Source organism: Sus scrofa, chromosome 17, assembly GCF_054392235.1.
Source record: "Sus scrofa isolate SSC_HxYL_T2T_F1_AM1 chromosome 17, Sscrofa_HxYL_maternal_Yorkshire_Landrace_v2.0, whole genome shotgun sequence".
Lineage (NCBI taxonomy): Eukaryota > Metazoa > Chordata > Mammalia > Artiodactyla > Suidae > Sus > Sus scrofa.
This window is the reverse complement of record NC_139399.1, coordinates 40,162,206-40,179,616: the sequence shown is the minus strand read 5'-3', so window position 1 is coordinate 40,179,616 and position 17,411 is coordinate 40,162,206. Positions and strand designations below refer to the sequence as shown.

Below are 17,411 nucleotides of genomic sequence, written 5' to 3'. Positions count from 1 at the left end.
CAGCAACACTGGATCTTTAGCCCACTGCCCCACAGAGGCAACTCCAGAAGGAAGTAATTTTTATCTCCATTTGTAGACAGGAAACTAGGGATCAGAGAGGTTGGGTAACTTATCCTGGTTCATATTCGGTATTTAAGAATTTTTGAACTCCTGGCCAATGTTCTAAACAACCATTTTGAAAAGATAAGTTTTATTATATGGCTCTCCAGTCACAAGCTTGTTGATATACCTTGAAGTTGCATAAAAAAGAAAAGTTGTGGCCTTCCCGTCGTGGCTCAGTGGTTAACTACTCTGACTAGGAACCATGAGGTTGTGGGTTCGATCCCTAGTCTTGCTCGGTAGGTTAAAGAACAGGCGTTGCCATGAGCTGTGGTGTAGGTTGCAGACACGGCTCGGATCCTGCGTTGCTGTGGCTCTGGAGTAGGCTGGCAGCTACAGCTCCGATTGGACCCCTAGCCTGGGAACCTCCACATGCCGCAGGAACGGCCCAAGAAATGGCAAAAAGACCAAAAAAAAAAAAAAAAAAAAAAAGTTGTGGGAGTGCCCTCATGGCTCAGCAGATGGAGGACCTGGTGGCATTGTCACTGCTGTGGCTTGGATTGCAGCTGTGGCATGGGTTCGATCCTTGGCCTGGGAACTTCCACATGCCAAGGGTGTGGCCAAAAAAAAAAAAAAAAAAGTTGTGATAGAACCAAACTGAACCAGACTGGACTCTACTAGGAGCAAGAGTTTTCAAAATAGATTTGTTGAGCTGAACTGTGAAGATAAGACACCCAGAACAAGCACAACAAGCACTGTGTAATTTAGGGGTTACAAAATCAAAACTTATCTGATTGGTTGAAGCCATGAGTTTAGAGTTCCTAATGGAACCCTACAAAAACTCTATGAAAGAGGGCCACACAACAGGTCAAGGACTCAGATGCATCCCTGTTTTTTTGTTTTTTTGTTTTTCTTTTTCTTTTCACAGCTGCACCTGTGGCATAAGGAAGTTCCCTGGCTGCTGCAGCTGCCAGCTTATGCCACAGCCATAGCCACACCAGATCCAAGCCACATCTGTGACCTACACCACAGCTTAACCCACTGAGCGAGGCCAGGGATCAAACCCACATCCTTACAGACACTATGTCAGGTTCTTAACCTGCTGAGCCACAGTGGGAACTCTGGGTTCCTGGTTCTGAATCACCATCTTTTAGTCATTGACGCTAGTGCTCAACTCTCAGGAAAAAATAAAATAAAAATGGACCCAGTGAATAAGCAAATGTAAATCCATGGTACTGAAATGTTCATAACCACTTTTAGCACTGCATTACAAAATTACATGTGTCTGGTCAAAACTTTTTTTGGCTGTGCTCGTAGCATGTGAAAGTTTCTCGGCCAGGGATCAGATCTGAGCCTCAGTCTTGACCTAAGCCACAGCTGCAACCTAAGCCATATCCTTACCCACAGTGCCAGGCCAGGGATCAAACCTGCATCCCGGCTCTCCCAAGACACTGCCAATCCCATTGCACCACAGCAGGAACTCCCTCCCTGGTCAACTTTTTAAGGTGTGAAAGTATTTAAAATAATTTCAGGAGTTCCCGTCATGGCGCAGTGGTTAAGGAATCCGACTAGGAACCATGAGGTTGCGGGTTCGGTCCCTGCCATTGCTTAGTGGGTTAACGATCTGGCGTTGCCGTGAGCTGTGGTGTAGGTTGCAGACGAGGCTCGGATCCCGTGTTGCTGTGGCTCTGGCGTAGGCCGGTGGCTGCAGCTCCGATTCAACCCCTAGCCTGGGAACCTCCATATGCCGCGGGAGTGGCCCAAGAAATAGCCAAAAAAAAAAAAAAAAAAAAAAAATTTCATGTGGGTTCGCTTGTGATGCAGTGGATTGGGGATCTGGCATTGCCACTGCAGTGGGTTGGGCCGCTTGCTGTGGCACCGCCTTGATCCCTGTCTGGGGACTTCCACATGCTGTGGGTGTGGCCAAAAAAATGAAATAAAATAAAAAATTTCATATACAGCTGACCCTTGAGTAACATGGGTTTAAGTTGCTTGGATCCACTCACACGAGGATTTTTGTCCCCCACTTTTTACAAAGATTATTTATTTTTAAAATGATTTTTATTTTTTCCATCATAACTGACTTAGTGTTCTGTGAATTTTCTACTATGTAGCAAGGTGACCCAGTCACACATGCATACATACATGCTTTTTCTCACATTATCATGCTCCATCATAAGTGACTCGACGGATTTTTTTTCTCAAAGGTAAATACTACAGTAGCACTATCCATGGTTGGCTGAATCCACATGTGCCAAATGGCAGATGTGGAGGAACCTGGGCTAGAGGGCTGGCTCTGAGTTACACTGGATGTTGGCCTGGGTAAAGGGCTGGTGTCCGCAACCCCCCATAGTGTTCAAGGGTCAAATGTGCTAATTTGGGGACTTTAAATGCTTAGAAGTATTTAAGTAATAATTAAGGTTTAAATGCTTGCCGGAGTTTCCATTTGTCAGCTGTGAAAGTGGTGTGCACATATTTAGAAAAATGTTAATTGCTTATTATCTGAAGAACTATTCATGTGATAAATTTATTAGACTAGCAGATTACTAAATAAAGCACAAAAGGTCATAGGTTTTTTTCCCATTGGTGATAAGCTCTCTACACACAGAACCTCGGAAGACTTCTGGGATGTGAAGAAAGGTTGTGCCTTTTCTTATTTCTCCTGGCCTGAGGGGGGAATGTGGGGGCTGGGCTGCTGCAGCCATCTTGCTACTTGGCTGACAGTGGATGCTTGAGGGAAAGGATGGAAGCGCCCTGGAGCCACTGCCTTGCTCTTCCAGAGAAACCCCTTCCACTGGGGACTTTGACTACTTGCAACTTGATGGCTTGTCTTTCCATGCCACCCCCACCTCCATCACTGGCTTTCAACCTTGCCTACACTCTGGAATTTCTCCTGATGCTCCCTGGACCCCACTCCCAGAGATTCTGACTGAACTAGTCATAATCTCATGCAGTCAGGCATGAGACTGGTGCAAACCCCCCAGGTGAGTCTTTTTGTTTCATTTTGTTTAGGGCCACAACTGCAGCATATGAAGTTCCTGGGCTATGGGTCAAATTGGAGCCGCAGCTGCTAGCCTATGCCACAGCCACAGCCACAGCCACACCAGATCCTAGCTGAGTGACACTGCAGCTCATGGCAACACCGGATCCTTTAACCCACTGAGCTGTTAAAGGAACCTCATGGATACTAGTCAGGTTCTTACCCTGCTAAGACACAATGGGAACTCCAATCCGCAGCTGAGTCTAACAAGCAACCAGGGCAGAGAATCACTGCTCCAACTGTAAGCCAGCTCTTCTTTTCTCTTTGGAACTTTATCTTATTCTCTCATACTGCGGTTATCTATGTCTATTTCTTCCCCTCTCCTGGATGGTGGGCTCCCAGAAGGCCTTCCAAACAATGCGTGGGTCCCTTCCCAGCTCCAGGAGACTTAAGTCCTGGTCGCTGATAGAAGTAGCAGAGTCCTGCCTTTCTTGGATAATCTATGTTTACGGCCTCAAAACCACTCTTGACAATTCCTCAGGAAGGCTCTGCTCTGGGAGCCCAGTGTCCTGTCTCCCCATCAGCATCTATGTGGATCGTTTCCTCCTGGGCAGGAACAGAAAGCTGCCTCCTCCTCCACCAGGCACCAGAGGAAGTAGGTGGTTGTGTTTAGGAGCCATTTTGCGTAAAAAATACACATTTAAACACATGCCTCACCCTCAGCACAGCAGGAAGCTCATGCCATGAACAGCCCACAGGAACCAGAGAGACTGACCCTACAGGAGACACGCATCTTCCACCTCACACCCACTCCTGAGCATATGGTCCTTATATCCACCAGTGGGTGGCATCACCCACACCATCTAAACGCTTTGTCGAGGCTGTAGAGCTGAATTCTTGTGCTGTCCCTCTACGCACAATTCTATCCAGCTCAAGCAGGTCCTCTTCTTCCCTCTCCCCGTCCCACGAGCAACTGGCCCAGCCGTTCTCCCTCCTTCGCGACCTCCGTTCCTCCCACTTAAAGGCTGATGTTCCCTAGGACTCTAATCTTGGCGTTTTTTGTTTGTTTGTTTTGTTTTTTCTCCTTTTCCAGCTGTACCTGCGGCATATGGAAGTTCCCAGGCAGGGTTCAAATCGGAGCTGCAGCTGTGCCCTGCACCACAGCTACACGAACACTGGGTCCTTAACCCACTGCACCACTGTGGGAACTCTGGCACTTGTCAACTTTTCTTCCTAAGGGCTCTTGTGGTGAGAACCCCTTGCCCAGTTTGGGGAGATGTGGCCCAAGAAGATTCCCACTTTTGCTCTGGGAAGCCAGGGGAGCGGGAGTAAGGTGTCATCCAGGCCTTGGGGGCTGGGTTTGCAGGACACAAAGGAACACACTAAAAACTCAAATTTTTTTGGGGGGGGATAAGAATGGAGCTTTCGGAATTCCCGTCGTGGCTCAGTGGTTAACGAACCCAACTAGTATCCATGAGGACATGGTTTCGATCCCTGGCCTTGCTCAGTGGATCGAGGATCCAGCAGTGCCATAAGCTGTGGTGTAGGTCGCAGATGTGGCTGTGGCATAGGCCAGCAGCTACAGCTCTGATTCGACTGCTAGCCTGGGAACCTCCATAGGCCACAGGTGCAGCCCTAAAAAGACCAAAAAAAAAAAAAAAAGAATGGAGCTTTCAGGAGTTCCCTTTTGGCACAGTGGGTTAAGGATCCGGCACTACCACTGCAGTGGCTCAGGTCACTGCTGTGGCAAAAGTCTGATCCCTGGCCCAGGAACTTCGACATGCCACAGGTATAGCCAAAAACCAAAGCAAAAGAAACAAACAAAAGAACAGAACTTCCATGTGCCTCCAAAGGACTCTACCCACATACCCGAGATATATGCCGAGGCCAAGATGTTCATCTAGCTCCCGAGGCCAGGCCTTCTGCCACACACACCAAGTCACAACAAGCTCACCAGTGCTCATAGGCCTTTAATCTAGAACCGCCTGGCCACACTCCATCACTGCCCCAAGACGGTGGGGAGGGATAAAGACGTATGGCCAGGTAGGGCACGCCAGGTCTGAGTCCAAGAGGGAAGGGCTCAGTCAGGCTGGGGCCTGGGCAGGGGGCTCCCGGCCCCAGGCGATGAGGGAGTTGCTGGCCTGGGCAAGCTCCGTGATGGATACCCGGCCCCGCTGTCGGATGAAGTTAGCCACGGCAGCCAGTTCCTCCGGGGTTATGTAGATGAACTTGCCCCGGTCGTCAATCACACCTGTGGGGACACGCAGATCGTGGGGCTGAGCCGTCCCCACCTGCCCCGAGCTGCCCAACCCTCCCCCGCCCCGCCATCTGCCTGCCCGGCCTTTCCTGGCTGCATCCGGTCCTGGCTAAGTGAGTCGAATTAGGCTCCCTTGCCTGTCCTTGTCTCCCAAAGCCACCCCCAGGTCTCGGCATGTCCTCCTTGTAACTGTGGCCCCCCTGATGCCCATCACTGTGCACTGCTCCCCCACCCAGATGGGCATCCTGCCTCTACGGCCCCGTGTGGCTGCCACTGCCCACAACCAGGGCCTGGAGTGGCTGACTCTCATCCTCTCACCTGTCAGAGTGCCCTCGGCCAGCAGATCCTGGATGCGGTTTATGGTATCCTGTGAGGAGAACAGTTCTCAGAGCAGAGACGCAGGCTGCCATCCCCACCTGCACCCTCCCTCCCACGACAGCTCAATCTCCTTCTCACGGCCACCCTGCAATGCGATTCCATGCTTCTCCTTTGGAGGAGCCAGGGAGAAGGGGCTCTGGTCCTACGGCCCAGTGGGACCCCTGAGTGAGGCTTCTCCCAACAAGGAGAGGAGTGGTGGGGACGTTTGGCTGAGAAGACTGGTGCAGCCTGTTTGCAAGAGAGCTGTCAAGGTAATTGGCTTTGGGCTGCTTCAGTTACAGGGCTGATGGAGTGATGGGATTTGGACTCTGTTCCTTTTCCTCCCTGCCGGTTTTCCGGTTTTCTGTGTAGTTAGAAAGGCAGGATTCCTGGGCTGCCAAGAGAGTCCTGCACTCTACTTACTCTTGGTTGGGGGCAGGGTGGAAGGGACATCGGCACGCTCCATCTTTAGGGCAGGCCCTCTGACAGCCATACAGACCCCATGGCCACATTCCACACAGCAGGCCGCCTTCCGGGGCTTACCTGAGTCCGCAGGCCCACCTGGGAGGCCAGGTCTTCCAAGAGCACGACCTTGGACTGCTACAAAGGGAGGAAAGGGAGCAGGGTTGAGCTTGGGCAAATCCTTCTCACATTTATGAACCCTGTGAGGCTGGCATTCAGATCTGATCTGCCCTGGGCAGCTGGACAGACCCTGTGCAGATTCCTACGGGAGAGCCTCTCTCCCTTTGAGCCAGACTCACACACTCTCCCAGAGACATACCCATTCATAAACCCTCTGGTTCCCTTGCTTGTGGGCAGAAATCTGCCCTGGTGGACCCAGGAAGGGGGACCACCTTGAGACGGTCTCATGCTTGGAGAGCCAAGCACAGCTGCCGTCCTCTCCTCTGCAACCAGCTGTACTGTTCTAACAGCTCGGACAGAGATGAAGGGAAGGGGTGACAGTCACCAAAAGCGATCCAACAAACTTGTTCTAAGACTTCCCTTGTGGTGCAGCAGGTTGGGGATCTGGTGTCGTCACTGCAGTAGCTCAGGTTGCTACTGTGGTGCAGGTTTTTTTTGGGTTTTTTTGGCTCCTGCCCAGGAACTTCCACACGCCATGAGCACGGCCAAAAGCAAAATAAAACAAAGCAAAAATACCCCAAACTTTTCTAGGACTTGTGTTTGCTGAGACCTGCCAGAACAAGGCACTGAGAAGGGATGGGAGAAGCAATGCTAACAAGACGATAGCTCACTGTCCGCCAGGGAGAAGGTGAGGACATGGAGATCAGAGCAAAGGCCCCAACACGCCAGGGCCTCGGGAGAAGCAGTGGAACCCATTCTCCGCCCCCCACCCCCTGTTTTAGGGCCCTTGGCATGGGAGGTTCCCAGGCTAGGAGTCAAACCGGAGCTGCACCTGCTGGCCTACACCACAGCCACAGCCACACTAGATCCAAGCTGTATCTGCAACCTACACCACAGCTCACGGCAGCACTGGATGCTTAACCCACTGAGTGAGGTCAGGGATCGAATCCACATGCCTCATGGACACTAGTTGGGTTTGTTACCACTGAGCCACAACAGGAACTCCCGGTAGAGCTCATTCTTGCCTCACTTTTGCTCACTGGAGAGCACCACGCCCGGACATGCCCTACTCACCCACCCTCTTCATCAAGGCACTAAGCCCTCTCTTAAAATACCTGGGGCTACCACTGCTCAGTGCTTTCCACACACAGCCACATGCCACGTGCTTCCCTCACACCCTCAGGAGCAACGGTAGGTCGCGGATGTAGGCCCCTGCCCCGCCTCCCCCACAGACAGATGGCATAGAGAAAAGGTGGTCTTTTGCACTTCTGTGACTCTCCCACAGCAAATGAGCTGCGGGAGGAGTGACATGGTGACACCTCCCCAGCTGCAGATGGCATGTGACTGTTGGAAATGCCAAACCGAATGTGTAAGCCGGGGCGCAAGTGAGCGGCCGTTGTGCCAGGGCACAGGTAAGCACAAAGTGACCCGGCCAGCCGGCCTCTAGCTACAAGGCAGGGAGTGGGCGCAGGGCTCCCGGTGACAGCTCAGAGTGGGAAAATGGAATCACCCCAAGGGTCGCTGAAAACCTGGCCTGAGGGGCTGCTGGGGTCCAGAGTACATTTGGAAAAACCAACCAACCTCATCAGAAAGGAGAGTGGACTGATAAGAGCCAGCCGTGCTTGGGTCGCACATCTCTCTGCTGGGCACAGAAATGTGCCTCCAGCTCGGAAACCCTCAGGCGAAAGGGACCTGCCCCTCGGAGCCAGGAGGGCTGAGTTTCAGAAGCCCTCCTCCCTGCAGACGGCAGCTCTAGGGGAATCAGCCATCACAGGCTGCAAAGACCTCTAAACTCCAGAAGAGTTTGGAGAACCTCCAGAAGAGTTTGGAGAACCCCCAGAAAATTGCCCCTCTGAGAGCTGAGAGTCAGGGCTGGAAGGGCTCTGAGGGCCCTTTCCCAGCTCTCTGCCTTGGAGAGGGGGACCTGAAGCTGGTGCAGGAGGGCTTCCTGGAGGAGGGACTCAGGATTATGTTGCTGCCCATGGGGTAGGTGGGGACGGTGAGTTCCAAACAGCAGCCAGAAAGCAGGAGATATCCTGCCCGGGGCTGTAGCCCTGAATCAAGCGTGCCAGGCTGGAGAACAAGCTCCATCAGAGGGGAAGGGTCACATTCCGAGGGAGCGCCCTCCCTCTCAGGAATGCTCACCCCCAGGCTGTGAGCCTGGCCCCCCACTGCTGGGAGAAGTCGGAACCCTGCTCTCTTCCTGGAGAGGTGGGGGGAGGATTATGCAAGCCCTGGCTTCTTGGCACCCCTAGTACCACCCCCACCACCGCCTCCGCTCCCTCTGCACTCCTTCCCTCAGCCGCCTCTGCACCCCTGCGCTGCACTTGAAAACCTCTCCCCTCGTCGCATCCTTCGTGGGAGAGAAGTTGCTTAGCAGCAAAGCAGAGCAGGACGTGCTTATGCAACCTGGAGCAGCATTTGGGAGGCCTGCGCTGCAGCTTCAGACAGAAGGGGGGACACCTGCTGCCCTGCCCTAGATTCCAAGGGAAATACCATCCTGTACCCTCCAGGACATCCATGCTCCCGGTCAGGAACACATGGCAGGGGACACTTGTTCAACCTCAGTGGAGCCTCGGTGTGACAGAACTGGCAGAAAACACATGTGAAGAAACTTGAAAACATAGTGACTCATTGAGCGTAGGGTCTGACGAGCAGGGAAGCTGTCAAACCCTGAGCATAAGGAAGCGATCACAGGCTCTCGCCTCCCACACAGACCAGGTCCTTCTTCACCTTTGGGGTCAGAGGAGAAGGGACTCTCCTGGCCAGGACCTTGGGAGCTCAGCCTCTCTTGGTCCCCCTGCACACTCCTGTAGCCCCGGCTCTGGCCTACTCCCTCTAGGCCCTGAAGATGCATTTGAAATGCACACAAGAAGCAGGCAGCTGGGGTTACCATTGTGGCGCAGCAGAAACAAATCCGACTAGGAACCATGAGGTTGCGGGTTCAATCCCTGGCCTCGCTCAGTGGGTTAAGGATCTGGCGTTGTTGTGAGCTGTGGTGTAGGTCACAAACGCAGCTCAGATCTGATGTTGCTGTGGCTCTGGTGTAGGCCGGCAACTGTAGCTCCGATTAGACGCCTAGCCTGGGAACCTCCATATGCTGCAGGTGCAACCCTAAAAAGCACCAAAAAAAAAAAAAAAAAAAAAAGAAGCAGGCAGCTGACACCCAGGCTCTTACCTTAATGTAGTTGATGAACTCGGTCAGGAAGCTGTGGGACTAGAGAAGCAGAGGAATCAAGGTGAATGCCCCCTGGCAGGGACCTCAGGGACCTTCCTACCCACCTGAATGCCACCTGCCTGCCCTGCCTGTGTGCCTGTCCGACCACCTGTGTGAGGGCACTGAGGCACCACCCCTCCCAAAAACAAGGTCTCAGCCCCTAGAGCCTGACTGGTCCTGATGCCCACCTGCCTCTCACTGCCTGACTGTGGAGGCAGGCAAGGAGCAGTGGGGTGTCAGGGATGGGGTGGCCAGCCTTGGTGGGCACAGGGAGGGGGTTTTCCAGGTCTGTGGGCCCACCTCTTCCTCGGTCATGGTCTCGCCCACGCCCTCCTCCTCCACCACGAAGGACTCCTTCAGTTTCAGATACTCCTCATGCTCCCGCTGGGCCTGCTCCTCTCGGGCCCTCCTCTCCTCCTCCTCCTGTGGACACAGAGCAGGCAAGAGTTAGATATGCTGGGGTGGATGCACAGCCCTTTCTCAGAGACAGAGTTCTTTCAAGACCTTGATCCCTCTGGTCCCTAAACCGAACCTCAGGATCCCTCTTCTCATCAGTTCCATCACCTTCCAGACAAAAGCTGCTCAGCTTCCGTCTCCCTGAAAATCCTGCCATGATCCCACCCAATAATATCCTCCACCAACACCTCCCCCTCCGCCGCCCACTTCCTGCCCTGCCATGGCCAGACTTTGTGAAAAAACACTCAGGCTCAGAGTTCCCGTCATGGCTCAGTGGAAACGAATTTGACTAGTATCCATGAGGATGCAGGTTCGATCCCTGGCATCGCTCAGTGGGTTAAGGATCCAGCGTTGCTGTGGCTGTGGTGTAGACCAGCAGCTACAGCTCCGATTTGACCCCTAGCCTGGGAACCTTCATATGCCACGGTGCAGCCCTAAAACAAAAAGCAAAAAACAAAGAACAAACAAACAAACAAAAAAACTACCCAGGCTCCATTTCCCACCAATCATTCATCCCTCCAGCCCAGGCCAATCTGGCTTCCGCATGCTCAGCTCCACCAAAACCACTCCTGCTCACCCACGGCCTCACCCATGCCCTCTACCCACCAAGGCCAAGGGACACCCATCAGGTCCCATAACTTTGTCCTTTCAGTGGCGCTGGGCAGAGCCAACCATCCCCTCTTCCCCGCTTGGCTTCCAGACCCTGACCTTCCCTGGATCTCCTCCTGCTCCCTGGGCCCTTCTTCCCGCCGTCTCCTTCACTCAGCCCTGTCCCTTCTCTCGCCTCCACTGTCTGGGCCACCTGACCACGCCCACAGCATCAACAATCATGTCCTTGCCCGTGACTGCCACAGCTGTGTTCCTGCCCCAATCTCTCCTTCCAAACATAGACTGCCCACGTGACACCCCCACTGGGTCTCACGGGCGCCTCAAATTGATCATGTCCCAGAAAGACCCTATGATCTACTTCCCACACACCTGGTCCTCCTCCAGGGCCCCTGGCTCAGTGACTCACACAGCCAGCTGGACAGCTGCCCTGGTCAGAAAGGAAGCCCCATCTAACACTTCTTTAACTTCTAGAAAATTTCTCAGTCCATCCATGTTGCTCCAAGACCACCACCACCTAGTGCAACAGGCTCCCCCCAAATCAACCTATTTTCTAGAATTCTCAGAAAGACGTGGTTTAAACATGAAGCAAAAGCTGGGACATGGAAATCCCAGATAAGCCTGGAGCATTTTGCAGTGTCAAAAGTAAGAAAGAATGTGAAAAAACAGTGAGAGTATTTCAAAGGTACACAGGAACCAACTAAAATAAGCTCCCCCCAAAATAAAATAAAAATAAAGTACGCTCCCAATGGCCAAAGCTGAAACAATCTAAGAAAAAAAGTAAGTAAGATAGCACTGGATTATAATACAAAGTTCGAAATAAATATCCATAAGTCCATGTATATAGAAATAAACAACTGAAAGAAAGAAAAGATAAATTTGCAGTTCCTGTCGTGGCTCAGCAGTAACGAACCCAACTAGTATCCATGAGGACACAGGTTCGATCCCTGGCCTCGCTCAGTGGGTTAAAGGATCTGGCATTGCCGTGAGCTGTGGTGTAGGTCCCAGACGTGGCTTGGATCCCGTGTGGCTGTGGCTGTGGCTAGGCTGGCAGCTGTAGCTCTGATTTGACCCCTAGCCTGGGAACCTCCATATGCCACAGGTGCAGCCCTAAAAAAAAACAAAACAAAAACAAAAACAGAAAAAAGCTAAATCTGTACAAAAGAAGTCCAAATACTTTATGTAACTCCCCACCCCTTAAGTGTGGGCTGTGCACAGTGACTTGTTTCCAAAAAAGCATGGGAAAGGAAGAGTAACATTACAGTAGAAAAATCCGGCAAACATAACTTTAACCAGGCAATCAAAATTAGCATTAACTAGTGATAAATCACATCAATAATACGTACCCTTGGAGTTCCTGTTGTGGCTCAGAACCCAGCTAGTATCCATGAGGATGCAGGTTTGATCCCTGGCCTTGCTCAGTGGGTTAAGGATCTGGCACTGCTGCAAGCTGCTGCGTAGTCACAGATGTGGCTCGGATCTGGCGTGGCTGTGGTTGTGGTACAGGCTGGCAGCTACAGCTCTGATTTGACCCCTAGCCTGGGAACCTCCACATGCCATAGGTTCGGCCCTAAAAGGACCAAAAAAAAGTACCCTTGATATGTTGTGTCGAGGCTGGCATTTCACCTGAGGGCCCCATTCCAGAAATCCATAACCACCACTCAAACCATGACAAAAACACCAACCAAATGCAAAGCAAGGAGCATTTCACAAACTGCTTGCCCAACCATTCTCAAAACTGTCAAGATCATCAAAAGCAAGAAAAGCTTGAGAAACTGTCACAAGACATAGGAACCTAAGGAGACAGGACAACTAAGTGTAATGTGGTATCTTGGATGACACCCTGGAAAAGAAAAAGGATACATGGGGAAAACTAATGAAATCACAGTGATGTGCCAAGTTCACTTGATAACAATGTATTAATATTAGTTGTAAGAAATACACCTCAGCGATGTATGATATTAATAGTAGGAGAATCTGGGTGCAGGAAAGAAGAGCCTCGGAATATTTAAGGTGTATTATTAGGATCAATATTCAGAAAGGTGAAAATTCTCTCAACTAATGTCTTCCCTCTTCTGTGTGGCAGCCAGTTGCTAGAGCACTCACAGCCAGGCCTTCTGCCACCTAGTGTCTCTGGACATCAGAGGCCAAAGGCACCAGGCTATGGAGTCTTCCTAGCTGAGCAGCCCTGGCTCTCACCCTATATACCCCACATATTTGTGATGCTGCCCTTCTTGGGCGCCTGGTTCTCAGGAGGAAGGCAGCACCTGGCAAACAAAGGCTGATTCACCACCCTCACTGCAGTGGCCTCCATTCCATGAGCATCTCCCCAAAAAGAACCTGGCCCCAAAAAGAACCTGGTCCTGGTATGATCCACCATCTTTGACTGTGTCCCTTAACAGCTTCGAGGCCCTCAGGACCCCCCCCACCCCTGACCCCTCTGACCCCTTTCCTTCTTCCTCGCCCTGCTTGAGCCACTTGGTCTCAATATTCTTCAAATGCTCTGGTATGTCCAATAAATCACATGCTCACAATTCTAGTCTCAGGCTCCCTTTTCCATAGCAGCCTTACACAAGCTGTGCCTAGAGCACAGGGACCAAATAAACCAAGGCCTGCCCCTGCCCTTGGCCCTGACCTCTCTTCCAGGCTGAAGGTGCTGGGAGGTGGTGTGGGAAGCAAGGCTGCCTGGGCAGGCGTCAGAAGTCAGCATCCGGGGTCTGGCTCACCTTCTGTTCCTCCTCCAGGCGAAGCCGCTCCTCCTCCTTCTTCCACTCTGCCTCCCGCTGGGACTCTAGGCGTTTCCGCTCCTCCCGCTCCGCCTCCTCTGCCTGGAGAAAGGCCTTCATAGGGGAGACATCTCCACCTCCAGCTAGAGTTGGCCCACCTCCCAAACAGGCTGGGCCGCAGACCAAGGGAGCCAGGCAAGCAGCAAACCCCAGCCCAGTATGCAAAGGGCCTGGGGGTTGGGGGTCAGTCTGCCACAGGGGACAGGGAAGGCAGGGCCCTTTCTCACTTCTCAGGGCTGCACCCCATCCCTCCTGCTTGCCTCACGCTGGGCTTTTCGTGCTTGTTTCTCCTCCAGCTTCCGTAGTTTTTTGGCTCCAATTTTCCCCGACAGGTGAGTTTCCACTGGCTTCTCGATGATTTCTTCCTCCAGGGCTGAGTGTGGTCAGAGAAAGACACCTCAAGTCCTGCCCAGAGAGGGCTAATGATGGATTTACTCTACTCCCTGTCTCTCTCCTCTTGGGTGGCAAATACTACCAGCCCAGCTCTGCCCTCTAGAGGGAGCTGCTGGGGGAATTCATCTAGGGTGTGTGTATGTCAGGTGGAGGGGGGTAGGGGGGCAAGAAAACAGGTAACTTTAGATGCTGCACAGCCTTAAAGAGGGGAACTCCAGGTTTCCTCACCTGAGTGTCTGAAAAAATCACAGGCAGGACTGTTTAGACTTTCAGAGTTCCCTGGTTTCTGTCTCTGAGACAAACCTCCAGGGGAGGAGGGCCCCATGCGGAAATTTATCCCTATCCCAAATCTAAAATCATCCTCATTGTGGTCAGGAACTGCTGAGGTTCTGGGATCAGCCCCTCGCCAGGGTTATCCATGAGTCCCATGAGATCCAAGGCAAAAAGAGAGCCCAAACCCCAGGACTATACCAGGGCCAGCTAAAAGTTAGAGGCCCGCTGATGTCTGACCCCCAAGTGTGAGACAGGAGGGATGGTGTGACATAAGGCCTCTTTTTTTGAGCCAAAGGGGCTAGTTCTCAAGGGTCCAAGGGCAAAAGCCCCAAATAGCTCCTCTAGCTCAAGCCTGGTGTTGAGTACTGGAGAGACATTCTTTCCCACAATCCACAGAGCACTGTTAGTTTCCCAGCACCAGGGATATGGGGGCCTCTGCCAACAAAAAGCCTCTATCCCCACACACTTCTAGGGTTATGGTTGATGACACTCTAGAAACCGCGCAAGCTCATGGCCAGGCACTCTAGTCCTAGGGTGAAGCCCTCAGGGGATGAGGGTGCCCACACCAGGAAGAGTGCTAGGAAAGAAGGAATGGACTATGGAACTTTCTAGGTCAATCTAAAGACCCCTGCCCTCCTGATTCGCACTGAGAGCCAAAATGAAGGAAGAAGAAGTTGGCCCAATGGAATAAGGATCAGGGTCCAGGACTGCTAGTCCCCAGGACCAGAGGCTGGGTCCTAAGTCTCCCCTAACTACCTCCTACGGCTCCCAGACATCCCTCCCACACTATGGCTTCACACTCCACTCTTCTGCCCAGCTTTGCAGGGTACTCTCACCCTCTAAAGGCCCCCTCTCCACCAGGCTGGGCCCCTCTCACCTGGGATGATGACTTCCTCTTCATCCTCATCCACTTCTGCCCAAGCTACCCGCTGGGCTCGACGCTGGGCTTGCAGGCGGCTGCCCAGATCCCTCCGACGCCGAGGCCTGCCACCGGCTCTCTGCTCATCGAGCTCAGGCTGGGCCACTCGGCCTGCTACTCCCAGCTCCTCCTCATTGTTCAATGGCTCTCGGCCAGCTGTAGGGACGAGAAGAGCCCCGATGATGTCCAGCAGCCCAATGGCACATCATGGCAGCAGGAGCAGCATCCTGGAAGCCTTGATCTCATCTGGTCAAATTTCTCCAGGCTCTCGCTGTCCACTGCACAAAGTCCCAATTTCTCAGTCTGACTGTGAAAGCCTTCATAACCCAAACTCAAACCCTAGGCAGCAAGATCACCCCTTCCTTCACACCTGTGTCAATTCCTTTCTCTTCTCTTAAGGCCCCACCTTTCCAGCTGGCCTGTTAGGAGACTACCACTCTAGAAGATGGAGCTGAAGCTCTACCTCCTCTAGGAAGCCCACCTTGACCTCTTCAGACCTCATGTGAGTGCCCACTGCAGGACGGCATTTATCTCTTGCCTAACACCACCTGCCATGGTTTTACCTGGCATCCCAATCAGAGAGCACACCTGGGTCTGAGTCTCTCCTCCCAGGAAGATTTACTGGCTATTTGCCTTACCTCAGCTTCTCCGTGCCCTACCCCTGGCAGATGTTCTGATGTGGCCTGTGGGCCCAGGGACAGGGAGAAACATACGCACATACCCATATGGTGATAAGAAATGAAGGGGAGGGGGGTAGGATGGAGGATGACAGGTGTATCTCTTCTGGGCCCTGGTAGATGATATGGCCTTTGGGGCAGGTTGCAAAACTGGAAAGAGGGTGCCCTGGGGGACGGACAGAGCTTCCTGGAGCCACCTCATGCTCTATTCATCTCCTGGGCAAGTAGCAAACACTTAGGTGCCGCCTTCTTGTCAACTGCTCCAGGGCCAGCCTCGGAGGGATGGGAAACCTCTGGGCACCCAGTGGGTCAGAGCGGCGGGCTGCCCCAGTGAGGGACGGGAGTGTTCGCCAGGGCCTGGCCTTTCTGCAGTGGCAGGGGACGAGGAGAGAAATGAGACGAGACCCTCTTTGGGGGCCAGGAGAAAGGTTAGGGACCCGGACACTCGATCCGAGAGCTGGGATCATGCTCTGAGAGTCCCCGCCAGCCCTCCGTTGCGCACGCAGGCGCACGCGCACGGCCTATCTGATGCGCGGAGAGCGCCGCTAAGCACAGACGGCCAGTCAGCCCAGCCAGGCAAACCAACGCATGCGCAGGAGCCGCGGCGCGACGGCCTACAGAGGCTAAGGAGGCAGGGAACGCGCGGCCCTACCGGCTCTGGCGCCGCAGCATCTCCTACCTGCTGCTGCCCGGCCCCGCCTGCGGGTCAAGAAGAGGATAAAGCCAACGAGCAGAGCCGCCACCACCAAATACACCACGGGAGCCACCATGACGGTGGCTTCCAGGCGGAACCTGCGCGTCCACCCTGAGGCCCTGGATCTCCTAGGCCCCGCCCAATGCCCATGTGGCCCCTCCCAATGCCCATGTGGCCCCTCCCACTTCCCATTCTAGGCCCCGCCCAGGCGGCACGCAAAAGTCAGAGGCCCTAATTTTTAACTTTAAAATGAATTATGAAAAATAAAATAAAATTAACTATAGGGGCGTAAAAAAATGAAGTGGAAATTACTGCAGGAGTTCCCGCCGTGGCTCAGCAGAAAGGAATCGACTAGCATCCATGAGGATGCAGGTTTGATCCCTGGCCTTGCTCAGGGGGTTAAGGACCCAAGGTTGCTGTGAGCTGTGGTGTAGGTCGCAGAGGCAGCTCGGATCCCCCGTTGCTGTGGTTGTGATGTAGGCCGGCAGCTGCCGATTGGACCCCTAGCCTGGGAACCTCCATATGCCGCAGCTGAAGCCCTTAAAAAAAAAAAAAAAAAAGGACAAAAAAAGAAAGAAATTATGGGTTATGTTCAGTGTGACATTTATGTTTGCTTTAAAAGCGCTAAATACCACAGTGTTTATGGAAACATACATATGCAGAAAAAGCACAAAAAGATGCTTGGGAATGATACATACCAACCTCAGGATAGTGGTTGCTTTTTGGGAGGGAAGAAGTTGGAGGGCATTAAGGGCAGAGCTTTGCCTACATCTGTGACATCTGATTTCACTGAAAAGGGAGAGTAAACCTTCTATATAAATAAATTATGATATGCTTTGGTACTCAGGCCTGGAATTTTATACATTTTTTTTGTTTTTTGCCACACCTGCTTCATGAGGAAGTACCTTGGCTGGGGATCCAACCCAAGCCGCAGCAGTGACAACTGTTGGATTCTTAACCTGCTGAGGTACCAAGGGAACTCCTTTATACCATTTTAAAATAAACTTATTAGGCTGTACAAGATTTATTGATCCAGTTTTCCATAGTGAGGACTTGGAATTTAAATACTTACAGGGAATTTAAATCATCCTTTAATTCTTGACACTTTTTAAAAAAAGATATGAACAAATTATACCACAATAAAGTTGTTTACAAAAAATTGGGAAAGGATGTAA

The 17,411-nt window shown here is 52.4% G+C and overlaps 1 protein-coding gene across 4 annotated transcripts; it reads right to left on the bottom strand.

Moving 5' to 3' along the window:
* Positions 1–4,969: 4,969 nt before the first annotated feature.
* On the bottom strand, positions 4,970–16,389 carry DDRGK1 (DDRGK domain containing 1). 4 transcript variants are annotated; one of them, XR_014831729.1, is made up of 9 exons: positions 16,222–16,373; positions 14,824–15,021; positions 13,541–13,653; positions 11,574–13,322; positions 9,733–10,292; positions 9,394–9,432; positions 6,177–6,233; positions 5,595–5,643; positions 4,970–5,270 (listed from the first exon to the last, which is right to left on the bottom strand). XR_014831729.1 is itself a non-coding variant. In NM_001190212.1 (9 exon segments), coding segments are annotated over 9 exon segments (939 nt in total). In that variant the 5' UTR covers positions 16,313–16,389; the 3' UTR covers positions 4,970–5,103.
* Between the last annotated feature and the right edge of the window lie 1,022 nt (positions 16,390–17,411).